General features: G+C 34.6%; 1 protein-coding gene and 2 long non-coding RNA genes across 4 annotated transcripts; 2 read left to right on the forward strand and 1 right to left on the reverse strand.

Moving 5' to 3' along the window:
- LOC128171046 (uncharacterized) lies at positions 1-3,888 on the forward strand. The gene is made up of 3 exons (XR_008241993.1): positions 1-748; positions 1,746-2,027; positions 2,740-3,888. It is a non-coding gene; the product is annotated as an uncharacterized LOC128171046 (long non-coding RNA).
- Positions 3,889-4,886: 998 nt separating this feature from the next.
- LOC128171047 (DBH-like monooxygenase protein 2 homolog) lies at positions 4,887-16,564 on the forward strand. Of its 2 annotated transcripts, XM_052836805.1 has the most exons (9): positions 4,887-5,037; positions 5,569-5,761; positions 11,894-12,023; positions 12,400-12,498; positions 12,834-13,013; positions 13,483-13,640; positions 14,653-14,896; positions 15,206-15,302; positions 15,802-16,564. In XM_052836805.1, exons 1-9 carry the CDS (start codon positions 5,027-5,029, stop codon positions 16,382-16,384), a joined length of 1,695 nt encoding a protein of 564 aa, XP_052692765.1. In that variant the 5' UTR covers positions 4,887-5,026; the 3' UTR covers positions 16,385-16,564. The 2 variants fall into 2 exon arrangements, with proteins under 2 accessions (XP_052692765.1, XP_052692764.1); XM_052836804.1 differs by lacking the exon at positions 4,887-5,037 and having other exon boundaries at positions 5,549-5,761.
- On the reverse strand, positions 7,364-10,130 carry LOC128171048 (uncharacterized). The gene is made up of 3 exons (XR_008241994.1): positions 9,894-10,130; positions 7,752-7,856; positions 7,364-7,653 (listed from the first exon to the last, which is right to left on the reverse strand). It is a non-coding gene; the product is annotated as an uncharacterized LOC128171048 (long non-coding RNA).
- Positions 16,565-17,464: the final 900 nt, after the last annotated feature.

Consider the following 17,464-nt stretch of genomic DNA (forward strand, 5'->3'; position numbering starts at 1 on the left):
GTTTCTTTGTTGGGTCTCCTCATTGAATTAAGACTTCGATTGATGGTATTCGTTTCAAAATATATATCAATTTAAGTCAGAATCCGATTCCAATTAACTTCTTTGGTTTTTAGGCGGAACCGCCTATTGCAATTGCTTGTATGACCTTCTACGTCAAAGGTCAAATTCCTGCCCAATTTCGTGGTAAATCTATCGGATGTTTTTTAAACTAAGGGCACACAACTCTCTAACCTCCGCCCCCCCCCACCCCAACTGTTCGACCCCCGTTTAAACATCGTTTTTTAATAATAGAACTGTGGTATGTCTCTAAATTTTTAGTTCATCGTTTTTAATTATCCATTGAAAATGCCTACAGCAAAGATAGCAAGTGGTAGATCTATGAGTTTACGTTTTTGATAGTACAGGAACGAACGATAACTCTTGCGATGGTATGCGACATAAACAAAGGATAAGCACGGAGTCTGATGCCTGTAGATAAAATTGCGAGGGAAAAAATAGTTCAATTTGAAATTGCATGTTTATGAATACAGAAGAAAAAATTGAGAGGGAAACAGGTAATGAATGCTTTTTTAAAAAACAATGGTGGGTATAAATCGATTTAAAAAAGATTATTAGAATGATACCATGCCTGTAAATTATTTGTAAACATACCAACGTTTCGCGTAGTAATCTCAGATGCAGTGTAAAATTTTTGTCAACAAACCCACGTTGAGAACAACTGGTTGCTATCCATCTTCGACATAGTAAGGTATGTTAGGTAACTACTGTGTTATTTCTCATTGTATAAACGTTAACCTCATCATTTTAGATATTCGTGTTACAATAATGGTGATAACGTTTTCTTGATCGAGGAGCTGGTACATTCTTAATCCGAAATTCCTCTGACTCTAATCTCCGCTTGTATATTGTGACGTGCGGGGGAAACATGTCACAATATAAAAGCGGGGGTTAGAATCAGAGAAATCTCGGACAAGTACATAAATTTTATGAAAGAATATATCGATAATTCTGAAATGTCGGTCTATAATTATGAATACTGTACAAGGCGAGCCTATAGGATTTCTTTAAAGATTAAAATTTAGTACAATGGAATCGCATATAACGGAATATAACGTTTCCCTTTTTTAAACCTTTAATATTTTGTGACACTATTGCTGATCTTTATGTTTATATGGTGATTTTATAATACGTTACGAACTGCACTGTATGATATAGGGTTCATTCATTTTGCTTACAAAAAATTACAATATTCAGCTTGGCTTTAAAATGACTCATGAATATGAATAATGCAAATGGATTTTCTCTAAAAATATCTCAAATATAGCTTTTAAGAATCATAGAAGATGCAATTGATTGGTTGATAAAATAGATATTCCAGATAGGCTATTACAAAGATATTTAATTGAACATTTGAAAAAAACAAAACATGTTTTATCCTTTTACCTACTGTATTTACTTGTATCTCAGAATTATGTTGTCATTACTATATAATGAAAGTGACTAAAATTTCCTATGGACATTTCTCTACATCATAATTTATATGATAATTTTGATGACTGCATCTTTTTTTTCTTAATTTTAAAATTTTCAATTCATGAAAACTTGGACTATATACCGGTATATCTTTGATCTCCCATGTTCATGATTAATTGCAATTCCAAAAAGACTTAATTATATACCTGACAATGATTATAGATAATAACCTAACATATATTTATTTGCTCTATATGTATATGTTCTTTCAGATGAATGTCAAGAAACTGATTAACATTAACTGACAAGAGGAGACAATGAGAGCCCAACATCATTCTTCATCTCTGGTGAAGGGGAGAGTTGCTAAATTTGGGCGCACAGCAAAATTCAAGCAAAACAAAGAAAAAGACGGATGCGATAAATGCGGTGTTGGCTTCCCAGTTCAGAACTGTTAAAGAGGGACAAACATTGCACGTTTGCAACATCTAAGTGGAAGCAGGGCATCTAAAATATGCTGGAATCCTCATCTTAATGGCCTTAACACCATTTTCAAGGTTAGTAAATACAACTAAATTTAATTACGATATTCCCCGTGGTTTTCTTGTTTAAGTATGAACTAATTATACCTATGCTCGGAAGGAGAGGGGGTATATTGTTTTACCCTTGTGTGTCTGTTTGTCTATAACACAAATTTTGTCAAAGATATCTCAGCAACAATCGCAGATGCTTGAAATTTAAACTCAGTCTTTGTTAAGGCATGCCATACAGTAGGATTCATTTTTCAAAATATTTGATGCCAACTTCCCGTTACATGTAATGTTAACTATGCTTTTTTGTATACACATCAGTGCAGGGGTATCACTAGTGTGCATTGACTCACAGATATCTTGTTGTCATATCTTTAATAATACAGTACATATTCTTGTTCTAAATGCAATTATAAACTGAAGAATTTTGGAGAAAAAAATTAAACTTTCATTTACAGTTCAAACACTATATTTTCCATTACTTGTATGTGATATACCGAAATAACCTTACAAATATTGATAATTCATATCGTGTGATCTTATATCTCATACATGTATACTTTTGAAAAAAAAATTATATAAGGTAAAACACACATAAATTCAAACTATTTCATAGATTAATTTTATTGTTAAATCCATTTTTTTCTTTATTGGGGGTCAAGTTTATTGTAATGAAATATTGCTTGATAAGATATCTATTATTATTATTTATTTATTCATTTTCATTAAAACATTTTAGAATATCCTGCTGAAAAAGATAGCTGCCATTGGTATAATGGATGCAAGACAACACTAGTGAATTTAAATTGTTGTTACCACAATTGGCACACTCCAGGATTACACGCTTTCCAAAAACACAATTACGGCATGCAGCTATAAAGGGATTCTTTGGAAGTCTATGTTCTGTAATGGGGGAAGTTCTCTTGAAGATTCCATTAGTATTAAAATAAAAACGTAAAAGTTCAAAAGTCTTCAGTACTAGAGACCTGTGATTTGACAGTACAACATGGAGCAAATGTAAAGGAAACATAATTTGTACATTATTGAATATTAATCTATAGTTATCTACAAATTACTTGGCTTTTACATTGTATTGTAATTCTCAACATTTGCATATATGTCTGATCTTTGTAAAATATTGTTGGTGTACAGTACAGTAAGTAAATACATTCTTTCTAAGTTTGAAACATTTGTCAACAAAATGTATGAACTGCAGTCTGAGGATCATTTAGAGGTCTGCAATTCTCCACATATAAAATGACTTTGAATTCACCCTGTTACTGTTAAACTTGAGAATAAATTAAGAAAACTTCAAAATCTCTTTATTGATTACCTTTTTTACTACACATTGTCCAGATATTTTGTGTATTATTCTATAAAGCTGATTTCTCAATGGCTATTGCTTCCCAGGAAAGCAAAGTGACACACAGATTACTTGATTGTGTAAAATACCGTAATCAAGTTATGTACAAATGTAACGTCTGTATTTTGGTGAAACATTATTGTAAGGAATAAAATACTGCAGATTCAGAAGTTCAGTTTACTAAATTTTAATACTATAATATTCTTTCATCATTTTGATATCAAAATGACTATTTTAAAAAAAATCATGAAAAATAAAAATGTATTCCTGTAATTTCAGCTTGCATTTAAGTATCAACTGTTATACAAATGTACTTCACAAAATAAATGTTTTGATGTTTAAATTGCTTTTCTCATCTAATCTTTATTTAAGGCATGATCGAGACTAATCTGGTGCAGTAACTGAGTATTTCCACGTTTACTACATGTATATACCTTAATAGACATATTAGAATAGTGTTTTCTATTATCAAACTAATTCTTAAAAAGAAAATAGTTATAACACCATGACATTGATAACTTGCAATCATGCTTCCGCCTATCAGTACTTTCAGTACTTTGATTGATATTTATTTTTGACATCCGCTAAATGTCAATCGCAACTTCTCGCGGGTTTTCGAGCAAAGCGGTGCCGGAGAGGCCCGCGCATTTGCGATTTCATGAACTACACAGCATGTATAACTTTAGCATGCTTTTGTGTGCATAACAAGGTTGTTATGAAGCTAAGCATCAAATCGGCTGCAACCTATTCAAATCATTTCAAAAATATTTCGTTATTGTAAATAAAAATCAAGCGAAGCTCAAGTTTCTCTCTCTCTCTCTCTGAGGAAGAAAAATACTCGAATGTTTACGATTGTAACAGAATGCACGACAGAATGAATTATTCAATAATTAAATAATATGCAAAGAATTGACATCTTGATCACTCGTATTGTACACTGAACAGATGCGAGTGCATACTGAGCAAAGGGAGGTAAACCGCGATAGTGGAAGATATAATTTCTGATCGACTGCAGGGGGAAGCGGGGGCGTGGCAAACTCATCCAAAAAATTTTGACAAACGGGGGGGGGGGGGGGGGGGGTACTGTACCTTTTACTTCAATGCTTATTTCCTTATTATAGATAGGGGCAGCTCCATGTTAATTCAATTTTTTTTGTAAATTTAAAAAAATCATTGCTGAGCAAAAAAGAAGGGGGCCCCCTGCCCCCCCCCCCCTTTATGAAACAATAAAGACATTTTTAAAGACGAGGGTATTAACTAGACGTTGAAAATTTTCAAAATATTTTATTCAAGATTTTCGAATGTTAAGAAAAAAATAAAAATAACATCTCATTTCCTTATGTGCACTTTCTAACCCGCCACAAATACACTGACCGCTCTTCTCAGCGACCAGTTTGTTCTTTTTTAAAACACATAAATAAGCCATAGGGTGAATATTAAGTGCGTTGCATAAGTTTTATTTATTCATTATATTTCTCAACAATATTGTTGAAATTTAGAATTAAACTGACTCCTTGAAAGCGAGGATTGCCCCACTAAACGGAGTGGACAGCTCTGTTTACAAAGTTCCGCCTGATAATTTTCAAACCCCGTCTTTTCTTTGGAACCCCTATATAAACTGATTGAAAACCGGTACAAAGGCACTTTAAAAAAATTGTTCGGAATGCTTACAAGGTAAGAACGATTGCTCTCGTTCTTTTTTCGTCAAAACTTTGACAGTTACAAGAGATATTCCTTGAATTATGTGTACATGTATTTTTGGAATACTACATGTACATCTTTTTATCAATATGACTGTATATTTGAAGAATCGGGCGGCATAAAAGATTTTCTTATTTTTTTCTTCATCGCCATTTTTTGCACCGATTATTTGGCAAGTAAGATATAACTTCTAATGATAACACTGCATGAATTGTTGGCCTAAAAAAACGGATTATGTGTGGTTCCTGCAGGAGGTCATGGGTGTTAGGTTAGACCGCAAAAAAATAAAATGTACATGTAAATACATTGTCAAGGAATATGTCAATGTCCAAGATCTAGAAAGAAATGCCGTGTTTCAAGCTAAATTAGTACCTTTTATTATTTCAACATATTAATTTATAACTTTTGCATCCATACTAAGATACAATATATTAATTTACATCAATTTTGTTCGCGTTTGATTGAGTCTATTTCTAATTCATAAATGTATAATGTTCTCTATAGGGCGTGTTTCTGCTTTTGCCTGCTCTTCGTGGTTACGCTGGGATTCAAATCCTTCCAGCACAAGATCCCAAATGGAGACTCAGTGCCCCACCCCTGTAAACCCAACTACCTCTGGCACGGGGTGGGTCACGAGAACGAGTTAGGGGGAGGGTCCAGGAACCCATTCGGACGGGATTTTGACGCCGCGGGAAAGGTAAGATATCTTCTTAATGTTGATAATTGTTAAACAAAATATCAGCTAATGCAGTGGGACATTTTTTCAGTAAAAAAATTGTCTTTTACATAAAGACTGTTCAGAAATTTCTTTCCAGTAATTAATATATGTCCTTTAACTAAAGACTATTTGGACATGTACGCTGATAATTAAAATGACACATTGGAATGAATTTTGAAATATTTGAAACAAATGTGTTGATGTGTGTGCGGTCTTTACAACAATAAGCATGTATAGAACTGTCAAACATTTAATCGCCTGTATCAATAGCTTTGAAAAAAAAAAATCTAAAAAAAAAAAAATACCCCGGTATCCCTCAGGCATACAGATACGGCGAATTGAACAATGCGTTGAATGCGAGAAAGATCTTACTTTGAAATCCCCTTTTTTAAAAAGATTTTTTATTGGTAAACTGAACCTATGTAAACAAAAACAGGGCACGGGCCTTGTTTCCATGACAAAGAACTCTGAGTACTGTATCTTTTTTTCTAACTTTGAAATCCCGTTTTAAGGAGGTTGGATAGTCAAATAATTACCCATTGATTTTAAATATGATATATTTTGCCATAAATTATCGAAATTATCATGAGGTAAGGGGAAAAAAACCAAGAAATATTTTTAAAAGCGTTAGAATTTGATCTTTTATATTTTTGTACAGAACTCTTTTCAAAAAGGAGATTATATAGTATAAAAAACAATCACGACCATAAAGCACTCTCAAGGAACATGGATAGTCAACAAGTTAACTATCAAATCTGCCTTTAACTTTAACATAAGACATTTTTGTCCACTTACTGACATTCAGTAAAAAAAATCCAAATGCTTGGCCTTAAAATTGATAGTTTTAATTTTGTCCATGTAATACATGTAGCATTTAGTAAAAGAATTCAAATACGTAGTCTTAAAACTGTTAGTTTCCTCTATCTTTTTACAGAGCCCCCCTTCTTAGGAGATTTAAATAGTCTAAAATTCGCCACTATCGAGTTCTCAAAAAAAAAAACAAAAAAAAAAAAAAACGACCCGAATTCAATTGTGTTACAAAGTTCGGTTATCGTGCTATCGTGTAGAACGGTATGACCAAAATCACGAGTTGTTTACCAGCTAAAAAAAGAACTAGAGCAGTATTTCAAAATATCATGAAAATGATCATTTGTAAACCAGCTTCAATTGACTGAAACCCGATACCCAGGGCTAAACCTTGCTATATGGTGTATTGTTATGTAATTCTGAGGTCAAAAAGTGGGTCTGTACGAACAAATGACGGGCTTCATTGTGATCTACCTTATTCGTTCTTTTGCTTTCTTTCTCCATCGTTCTATCCTCTTTTCTTTCTCCACGATCATATTTTCTTCATCTGCTTCGCATTGTAATCTCTCTCTCTCTCTCTCTCTCTCTCTTCCAGATTCGTTTTCACTAAAATTAAAGAACCCAAGCTTCGCAGTTTGGGGTGTTTGTTATTGACAAGCGTTCAATGTACCCTTAGGCTGTTTAAAATTAATTCTACGTTTAACGTAACATGAAAATTAAAAACCTACGAGGGAGGGAGGAAAAAAATAAACAAACAAAAATTTCAAACAAGTGTGTATTTATTGAAAGTCACCCATTCAGTTATTAATACATCAACACTGCCATATAATACATATGGTAAGATTTAGTCCATGTTAATTTTTGCATTTTCAAAGCATATACTTTTGTGTAATTTATGTTTATATCCTTTCTGTGGGTACATCATGAATACTGGATGAGAAGTGGAGTGACTTGCAAGCACATCAAGTGGTACATCCAATTGATTTACATCAACATAGCAACCGAAGGGAAAACTTTTTCTTTTCAGGGAAAATGTTGCACAACACATAGGATTCACAGATTATCTACAATCAAAATAATGATATTTTTTCATACATTTTCATAATGACACATTTTAAAATTTAACATATCAGAGTTGTGTTGTACGATTCACTCTACCTACTTCTAAGAACTCAGGAGAGGGTCCTTGAAATAACTGCCACCCTACAAATGTATTCCACTTTCTCTCCGTTCTTCCACTTTAGTTGGGCCACCTGTTAGTTTCTTCCTATTATATATTGTGAATGAATGAATTATTATTCCTGAACATGTTATTTAAAATGTAGATATATTTCAAATGAAAGGGATTTGCAGTCATTATCGTGTCAAAACTCTTATCTAAATCAGTAAATTATGCTGAGTTAATGCATTGCTTCACTTCAAGGTATTACATCCACAATTATTATAGCGAGCGCAGCTCGCCGGCGCGCAGCGCCGGCGCGAAGCGAGCTCTACCGGCAAGGCGTGTGTGAATAGAAAATTCGGACTAGTTGCACATTCATTCAACGGATTTTTTTGGCGTCAGTAAATCGGACCAGTAATGCATCGTTTTAATCGTCCCAGTAGTTCCCTGTAATCATGGCAATTTTTATCACTTCACACTCTCACGAGAATCAGCAAGACAAATTTAGACAGTAAAAACAATAACGATGTAAGCGACATACACAGTCAATGTTACCTCTAAAGTTCACCTCAGTACACTTTCAATCAAAAATAATCGTGTGACGTCACAAACGTTTACACATTGATCCGATATATTTTTTCGGAGTCAGTAAATTTTGACCCACAATTCATAGTACCAATGGTTTCCAACCTCACGTTCCAACATCACGTTCTCCCGAGAATCAAAGTAAAACCTTTGAAAAGCTTATAAGATGTGTAATTTTAAGAACATCATGCTTTTTAAGTAAATAAAACAGTATACTTCGCATACTTTTATTTATCAGGGGAGTTTTAAAGAGTAAGACGACACTTAACCAACGTCAGCTTTGACGTCACAATAAGCACTGATAAGGGGAAATTACTCTAATTGAAGTTATTGTAAATCTGCTGAAATGACCAAAATCCTCTTAAAATCTTGCAAAGGCTAAGATAAAGAACAGCTGACGAATAAGGACATTTCTTCAGATACAGGAAACAGTTGTAAATTGCACTAATTTGGATGAATGCTCACAAATATTTTATTCACTATAATTACGGTAATTTCCTGAAACGTAACGTTATACGTAGCAGCACCTTTTTTTTAAAGGGGGTGGGTGGGTGGATGGCAGCCTCATCCAAAAAATCTTTGCAAGCAAAAAGAAAAATAAATCATGAAAATTCTAATCCTTCAGCTCTTTAGCAGTTCAATGGTTTCTTTATTTTCACTTCCATTTATTACATGCGGGGGGGGGGGGGGGGGGGGACACCATGTTCTTTTAACATGGTAAGGAAATATTTTTAAGCGTAAATTAAAAATAAAATTAAACATTAATTATTTTTTTTTAAGTGGAGGGGCAAATCCATGGTAAGTCGATTTTCTATGTATAAATTGACAAAAATGAAAAAAATTTTAGCATGGGAGGAGCTCTATGATGAGTCAAGTTTTATATGTAAGTTTAAGAAAAAATGTCTACTGCAAAAAAAAAGGGGGAAATCAATCAATCAATCATAATCACAATCACTTTAAAAGAGGAGATGCAGTGCAATGAATATTTATATATTAAAATCTTTATTATTTAACAACATTGTATCTGAGATTAAACTATTGTTCTACATATAAATAAATAAATTATAACAAATCTTATAAACTATGAATAATGAAAATTTACTGAAAAATAGGTATGTTTTATTTTTTGGCATTCAAATTTCACGTTATTTATTTTATTTTATTAATTTATTATAATTCATTGTTTGATCACATGCTGTGCTCGCCCCAACGGTCGCACCGTAAAACATATTATTTAAAACCAAATATTGGTAGTTTGAACACTGAAATCTTTGTATGATTTTATAGGGTCATTCACCTTTGAAATTGAACAAAAGTTAAAAAGGAACAAATTTATCACGTCTTGAAGTTAAAATTGAAGTCTATGAAGAAAGGTATAATTTTTAAAACTCTTTTTATATATTTTCAGTAGAGCGGTGGTAAGAAATTGCTTAAGCTTTCCCCTTCTCAAAAAAATGCAAAAATAACTTAACCGTGCACATTCTGAGTTTTTGTTAAATAAGATGGGAAGTCATTTCAGTTGTTGATGGGTCACTTAAATAAATATACACAACAAACCTCGTTTTTGCCTTTTTGGGGCGGAAGTTGGTTCAGCATGGTTCAGGCTATGTGACTTGACAACCGACATTAAACAATCTCGAATAAGATTTTTACTGCCAACTTCGATATTGTGTTTGTCTGATCCATTATTGTTGGTTTTTTTACTTTGATAGTGGCGTAGACTCTCATGTTCTTCGTATTGTGAAAACTGAATACCTCAATGCTGTCTTTGAGCATGTTTTTCTCTCATACAGGGTGTAGGATTCAGTCGCTAAATGAAAACCCAAACCGGAACGACTTTCTCAAATCCGGATCTGTTTGTTTTTTTCAAAACGACCATTTCGCCGAAACCTACGCGCGCGGGTTACGTTAAACGTATAATTAATTTTAAACAGCCTTAATAGATGCCTTAAAATGGTTCATTTTATCTATTTACCCGGGGTGTTAACTGCCAACGAACTCTTCTTAGCGTGGGAAAGCTGCGGTAGCGAACGTCTTGGGACCAAATAAAAAATCCCTTATATCATACATAACATGTATATTTGATCACTCAATGATCAACTGATTAAAAAAACCGTAATCATATTTTTACCAGCTAAGCAAAAAAAAAAAATAAAAATAAAAAATAAACTAACATAGTTAAGTAAAGATAATACTTGTACAAGTACCAGTATTAATAATAGTTCAATGCACAAATTCCATAAATATATCCTTCGACCCTTTTATATAATAACGTCTGTTCTTGCATTGTATATATATACTTCTTTAAAATAAAAGCATGCATTGTTATGGATATTTTTAAACTTCCCGACCCAGGGGCCATTAAACTACGACGAACTCATTTTTTATCTGAATCTCATTCTGCCACTTCCGTACATGCATATAACTATATATAATTATTCCTTTCGTAAAAATGAGACTGAGATCAAAAGTAACATTTATTGCCTCAGGGCCAGGATTTAAAAAACGATGCAGCCAGAAAGTTTCTTAGAGTACTAAGATTATTTCACTCATTTAGTTTAAATGTCATAACCAGTCATTTTCACTCGTCATTTGATATATAAATTTCGAATCTCTAATTCACCATAATGCGGCGAGCCTGGGCCAATGTCCGACTCACCCGAAATCTATCTCCGTAGTCCACTCATTGTACAGAAGTAAATTAGTTTAAAAAAAATTCAATTGAATTAAGGAAATGTTTACACTACAGCGTCAGTTCTGAAACGGTTGTCTAGAGGGGTGGTCTGTTAGATGGCGTTGGTTGGTTTGTCCAGGTACATGTAGGGGTGACCAGGGGTCATTTTGTAGGACAAGAAATTATGGCGGTCCACTTGTCGTTTTGTAATTGATCTCTAGAGTAAACGCTTACTTAGTATGGTCGGTCATTTCATTACTATGAACTGATTTCTAACTTATACAGGTTTATTTGCTTAATATGCTTATGAAAGCATTCGAAAGTATGTCGTACGTAGTGTTTACACTACCTTTCTGTCTTGCTTAAAACCACAACTTGTACGTCATGCAAGTATAATTGCATTCAACACCAGTGGTTTATGCTAGACATATACGTGTTTTGCATTTTCACACATGGGGGGGGGGGGGGCTGACGTACTATATAACTTCAATTTCAATCCTAATTTCCTTATTTTCATATCAATTTTTTACCTCCCAAAAAAGTGGGGGGGGGCAACTCCATGCTAATTCAATTTTTTATATGTAAATTTTAAAAAATTAGTTGCTGCGAGAAAAAGTGAAGGGGGGGGGGGGGGCAGCCCCCCCACCCACCCCCCCCCCCCCCCCCCCCCGATACTACGTGCCTGCATTGAACTTTTACCGTTATCGAAATGTCAAAACCGAACAGGAAAAAAAATATTCAAACCTTAAACATAATTGAATTCATTGAAGTATTATGTACATGTGTATGAATCATGCTTACAGGCCTCCATGCATATTCACAATCAGAAACAATTTAGAAATGTACACTGACTATAAAAAGCGTGTGTCAAATCATTCACTAGAGCTGGACTGTGGAACTGTGTCGGAAAGACTCGGACGGAGACGGCAGAACCAACGGTGAAGAACTGGGGGATCCGAACTGTATCTGGCGGGAAAACGCTATTCCGGACAAAAATGCATTCTCACATCCAGGTATCTTTTTAAAAATTTTTTTTATTTTAATTTTTTTATTTTAACATATTTCATTAAGCATCTTAAATGCGATTGGAAAGTTCTTGATTTGTTGAGAATTCAATAATTCGAACACGTAGACAAATCAGTTTATGTTGGTGTCCACATATACATGTATCAATGTGTTGTATAATAAAAATAATTCAAATTCTATCAGTAATATTTGAATTCTATAACATTGAAAAAAGAATAACAATTTTGCATTATTAATTACGCTATATCAATATTTGAATCAAAGAACAGTTTTGCTTCAAATGTAGATCTGGAAAATACTTTTTTTGATTCGTTATAAAGTTTTTTTTATTGACAATTTTACTTTCTTTTCTCACCTGTCCAGGTGTATGCGAGCCTTACGACAGCGACCTCTGTCGGTCTAAGAATACCTGGGTACAGTGTCAGAAAGCAGAACTTAAATGTGACGCTATAGACAGCCCGGGTAAGTTAAGAAAACTGCATTGATTGATTCAAATATGGTCCGGAGTGGTCAAATCTAATAAAGTCTGAATGCCCTTTATGAACAAAAACATTAACGTTCCTAAATTTGCCGTAAACCTGTTCTGTAAAAAAAAATATTAATAAGCTGACGCATATATAACTTTTAACCATTTGTTATTAAATACCCTACGTCGGATGGCTTGCAAATATGGTACATGCCTTATGTATGAGAGACTCTGCAATTTTAAACAGATTGAATGATTTTACCAGACTCTCGAACGTGATGTTGAACTACATGTACTTTAAAAACTACATGCAATTAATTTTTTTTATAAGATGTGAAAAACTTCACCATTAGATACCCAGTTACGTCAGTTCCAAGTCAGGAGACGAACTACTTTTGCATGACCTTTGAACTTCCCCAAGATGGCGACTATCACATGATAGCAACAAAACCAGTCATTGACAACGAATACGTCATGCACCATATTCTGCTGTTCGGATGTGGAGAATCAGGTACAGACAAGTACTGTAAATTCCTTATTAAAGGCGAGAAATTAATATCCGCGTCAAATCGCGAGAAGCAGTCCACGTGGATTTTGATATCTCGCGTTTATTTAGAGAGGATAGTAGTTAATGACTTGCTATAAATAGTTTTCCATAAACGCAATTTTGTTATCTCCCCTCGACAGTCACGTTTTAGACCATTAGCAATACATATAACAGTAAAACTGTTCTTATGTGGATTGTTGCAAGCTCACAATCCAGACAAAGCGTTTTGATTCCTGAGTAGCCAGCAATGAAAAAAGACAGACCTACGTCACATTCCTCTTTGACACAACTACACAAAGTCCAAGCCATCATCCAAAGTCTCTGATCTGCTCCTCCTTACATAAAGCGGAGCGGATCAGAAACTCTTGACTTGGGAATGTGGGTCCAAGCAGCCGTGAAAATGGTTCTAACATCTCTGTTGAATTATTTACAGTGACAAAAGCTGATACAGTTCCGTCTTCGTGCGGAATGGGACAAAGTGGCTGCCAGACTCTGATAGGGGCGTGGGCCGTGGGGGCGAATGGAGAATGTAGCCATAAGGACGTCGGCTTCAGGATCGGCCAAAATGGATTCAAATACGCCATGATGCAGGTAGGTGTCGGAGCAATTCGCCCCCTGTTGCTCTGAACAACAAAAAATAATAAGCTGGAAAGAAATCATGATGTAGATTATAGTTTGTCACTTTGTTTATTTGACTAACGTGCACAATGCAGTACTATGTTTGTCCGATTTTATTTTTTTTTTTCGGAAAATTGTTTTTGTTTCAATATACATGTATAACTGCAAATTCAATGACGCTTTCTGTTGACATTATTGAGGATTTGATCGAAACTACATATGTTTTTTTTTTACCTTCCATTTAAAATACATGCATTTTTTTAATATGAACTTTTTTTAAATGAAATATCTTTCATGTCATAGTTTCTCAATTCATTATTGTAATTAATGAAGAAAATTTCGGCTATGCTTAATTATAAATTATGTTTCGGTTTTTGATCAATACTTTTATGACAATATTTAAAAATATAACCGTTTTAACAGCAGCACGGACTATTGGTCGGATGCAACTATCTAGCTTGATCATTAAAACAAGCTGTCAAATTTTGACCCTATTTCTCATTATTCGCTAAGAGAAGGTCATTTGTACTCACATTCTGTCAAAACGGGAAAGTTATTTGTTAAGATCCGCCCCGCTGTGATCTATAATTCATCTCTTCATGTCATTGTATTCATATCTATTCAAGCATTCAGTATTTTTTTTATGTCGATGGTCTTCTGACACACAGAGGCTGTGAAGACAAATTGAATACCGCGCGTTAACACGGTATGATAAATTTGTCTGCATGGCATAAGTTTTTACTTTTTGGGGGTTGATTTTAATCAACTCTCCTACTATGCAGTTACTCTGACAAACCGAAAGTGAAACAGTGTTTGGATCAAGCACAAATCATTGCCGATGACAAGACTTAGTTCTTGAGAATAATAGAAAAATTGAAACTGTATACCCAAAAATAAACCAAAGACCACATGATTATTCATGAAAACTGGTCCGACCTGTTTGACTTATTTTCACAGTTATTGCATGCCGTTAATTCTGTTGCAGTTTCACTGGAACAACTATGAACGGCGATCGGACTATAAAGACAGTTCTGGAATGACCTTGTACTACACTCCAAACAGGCGACCAAACGACGCCGGAATAATGATGATTGGTCAGACATTCTTAGAAATCCCGCCCCGGAAGGAGCACGTTGAAGCCACTTCCGTTTGTACCGCAGCCGACACATGGATGATTCTAAAAGGACCAGTCTATGTGACCCGGGCCTTGAACCACATGCATTATCTAGGTAATTCTTTAATTTCAATAAAATTATTGCACTCCATATTCAAATCTAAAACTTGTTTCCTACAGAGAGAGAGAGAGAGAGAGAGAGAGAGAGAGAGAGAGAGAGAGAGAGAGAGAGGGGTTTCAAGACATATATGGATGACGTGGACTTGAATGATTCGCGCATATAATCTGTCACAAATGCTGTATCTTTCTGAATCAACTTTTTGACAAGAGAAACTATTGACGATGATGTTTAAAAGCGTGCAAACGAAACAAACTCACAATATTGTACATATCTACGAATAATAAATATTACATTATATTCCAGGCCGAGAACAATATATTGACCTTTACAGAAATGGGGCCAAGGTCACAACACTTACCAATGAACCCGATTACAGTTACGACAGGCCACGTTTTATTGAGTAAGCAAGAGATTAGAATATTTAATTGTCTTTTGTTTGAACCTGCTGTATATGCATGTATAAGTAAGGTATACCACGTTAAAGCTCATCAACCTTTAATTTGATTCATAAAAGAAGGTAAGATACCTTCACGTATCTTTTAAGATATTAGTAAATGCATCTCGTTCTTCATAATTTACCTTTTCCAAAACTAAGATTAGTTATTAGCTAACTTTGTTAGTTTCTATAGCATCGAACTCAAGTCACGAAACAAAGATAGAAATCTTACGAACAGTGTATACTATTGCTTTTTATATACATGTATTCGTTTTGGAAAATAAAGTCAAAAAAGGTTTTTATATGGTTATATATAAAGGTTTTCTGTATATCTTTCTAAAAAGCTACATGTCCTAAATATTTATTGTTTCTCTTGCGAAATGTTGCGCATTTGTTCTAACAAACTGCCATGCATTGCTTATTACTTTATCCTTTACAAGACCTTCTTAACCAATCATTATAGGTTCGAGGAATCAATCCAGATATTTCCCGGAGATGAAATACGAACCAGATGTGTGTTTAAGTCCACAACCAAATCTGTCACTACTTTTCAAGGCGACGGAACTTCCGACGAGATGTGCTTTGGTTTTCTAACGGTTCATCCGCTCAGTAACGCAAGGTCTCTCCATTGTTCTTCCTGGAAAAATGCGTCCATGGTGAGTCTGTTCCGGAGCTCCGATGGCTGTGATTGGAGAGTCTTCGGAAACGCAAGCCACCCGGATATGGCCCCTTTATACCAAGGCGTTTACATGCATTGTCGGCCATTAGGTCAGTGTCTTGAAGAGTGCAAAGAGGCCGTCAAGCGGTTCAGAAGTCACCCATGCATGACGGGCACCAGGGGAGAGTATGTCATGTGGGAGGCCAGCGATTCAGAGACTTTCGAGGAATTGAGCTTCTACTCAAAAGTTAGGTCATGTGACCTCGAGATTTTGCGAGAACAACTCTTGACGCAGACGACAAACGGAGATGACACAAACGTAGGAGCGAGGGTTCTACCGGAACTATCGGCTCTTCTGGTTGCTGCTTTACTGGCCTTGTTTTTATAAAAAATATCATAGATAACTGTCTTGTTGTTAGAATTAGGAGGGGAAGATTTACCAGTGTGTTGATATATAAATGTATCAATGCAATATTATAACATTGTTTTTTTTTTTTTCGGGCGTAAACGTTCGTTCCAAAACTGTTGTTTGATTATTTTTCTTTAATATTAAAAAAATGAAAATGTGTTGTCGTCTTGTAGTATTAGCAACGGACAAGAAGAATTACGTGTATATACGCCAATTTCTTAACAGGTTCAGTGATTTCAACATAGATATCTGCTTACACCGTAAACAACCCCTAACGCGGGGGAGTCGACAAAAAGTAGGGGGGAGTCGATCCCAACGCATGGGGGAGTCGATTTTCTTCGCTTCGGAGACGGAAGGAATTTAGGTCACGCCTTTGGTAGGTATTTATAAGAAGTATTTCCAAAAAAGAGATACCGCACGGAAGACAGCGATAGTCAAACTTTGTGTCGGTCATTGGTCCGAGTTCTCTATGCGTCTAGTAGTCTCAAACACTTCGAAACTATTTGACAAATTTCAAACTCACGATTATCAGGTGGTCAAAATATGCACGATTTGTAAAATATACGACTTGCTTTGGGTTACAGAAAGTTGAAACAGTCTAACAAATGATCAACCTTTTAAGTGCAATAATCAAATCTTAACAAATCTTATGAAAAAATGAATAATTAAGACATTTTCTGTTCAGATGTAACGGTGACGTAGGGGGGAGTCGATTTTTGGAAAACAGAACGCACGGGGGAGTAGAAAAATTAAATTCAATTCACTCTATCGGGAATGTTCAACTTATATTTTTATAAAGAATTACGAGGTCTATAAAAGTCGACTTAACTAATAAATAAAATGGTCCAACTTATTCACAGATATTTAAGCAATAAAGACAGGTACATGTACTACTCATGTTTTCCATTTAATTTCGTATTTTGTTTTTATTTTATTTTTAAATTGAATCAAAAAAGAATACATTTATTAAAAGGTATTTTCTTTCTATTTCTTTAGAAAATATATAGTTACGCGAACTATTGAAACGAACCACATGTGTGTGACCGTATTCATAAACGT

This window comes from Crassostrea angulata, chromosome 2 (genome assembly GCF_025612915.1).
Source record: "Crassostrea angulata isolate pt1a10 chromosome 2, ASM2561291v2, whole genome shotgun sequence".
NCBI classification, from domain to species: Eukaryota; Metazoa; Mollusca; class Bivalvia; order Ostreida; family Ostreidae; genus Magallana; species Magallana angulata.

What these genes read in the sequence shown, in the direction of transcription:
- LOC128171047 (XM_052836804.1), top strand. Translation starts at nt 5,549, where the DNA reads ATGTATAATGTTCTCTATAGGGCGTGTTTCTGCTTTTGCCTGCTCTTC. An exon ending in ATTTTGACGCCGCGGGAAAG is followed by an intron (nt 5,762 to 11,893) that starts GTAAGATATCTT and finishes ATCATTCACTAG; the next exon opens with AGCTGGACTGTGGAACTGTG. An exon ending in AAATGCATTCTCACATCCAG is followed by an intron (nt 12,024 to 12,399) that starts GTATCTTTTTAA and finishes TCACCTGTCCAG; the next exon opens with GTGTATGCGAGCCTTACGAC.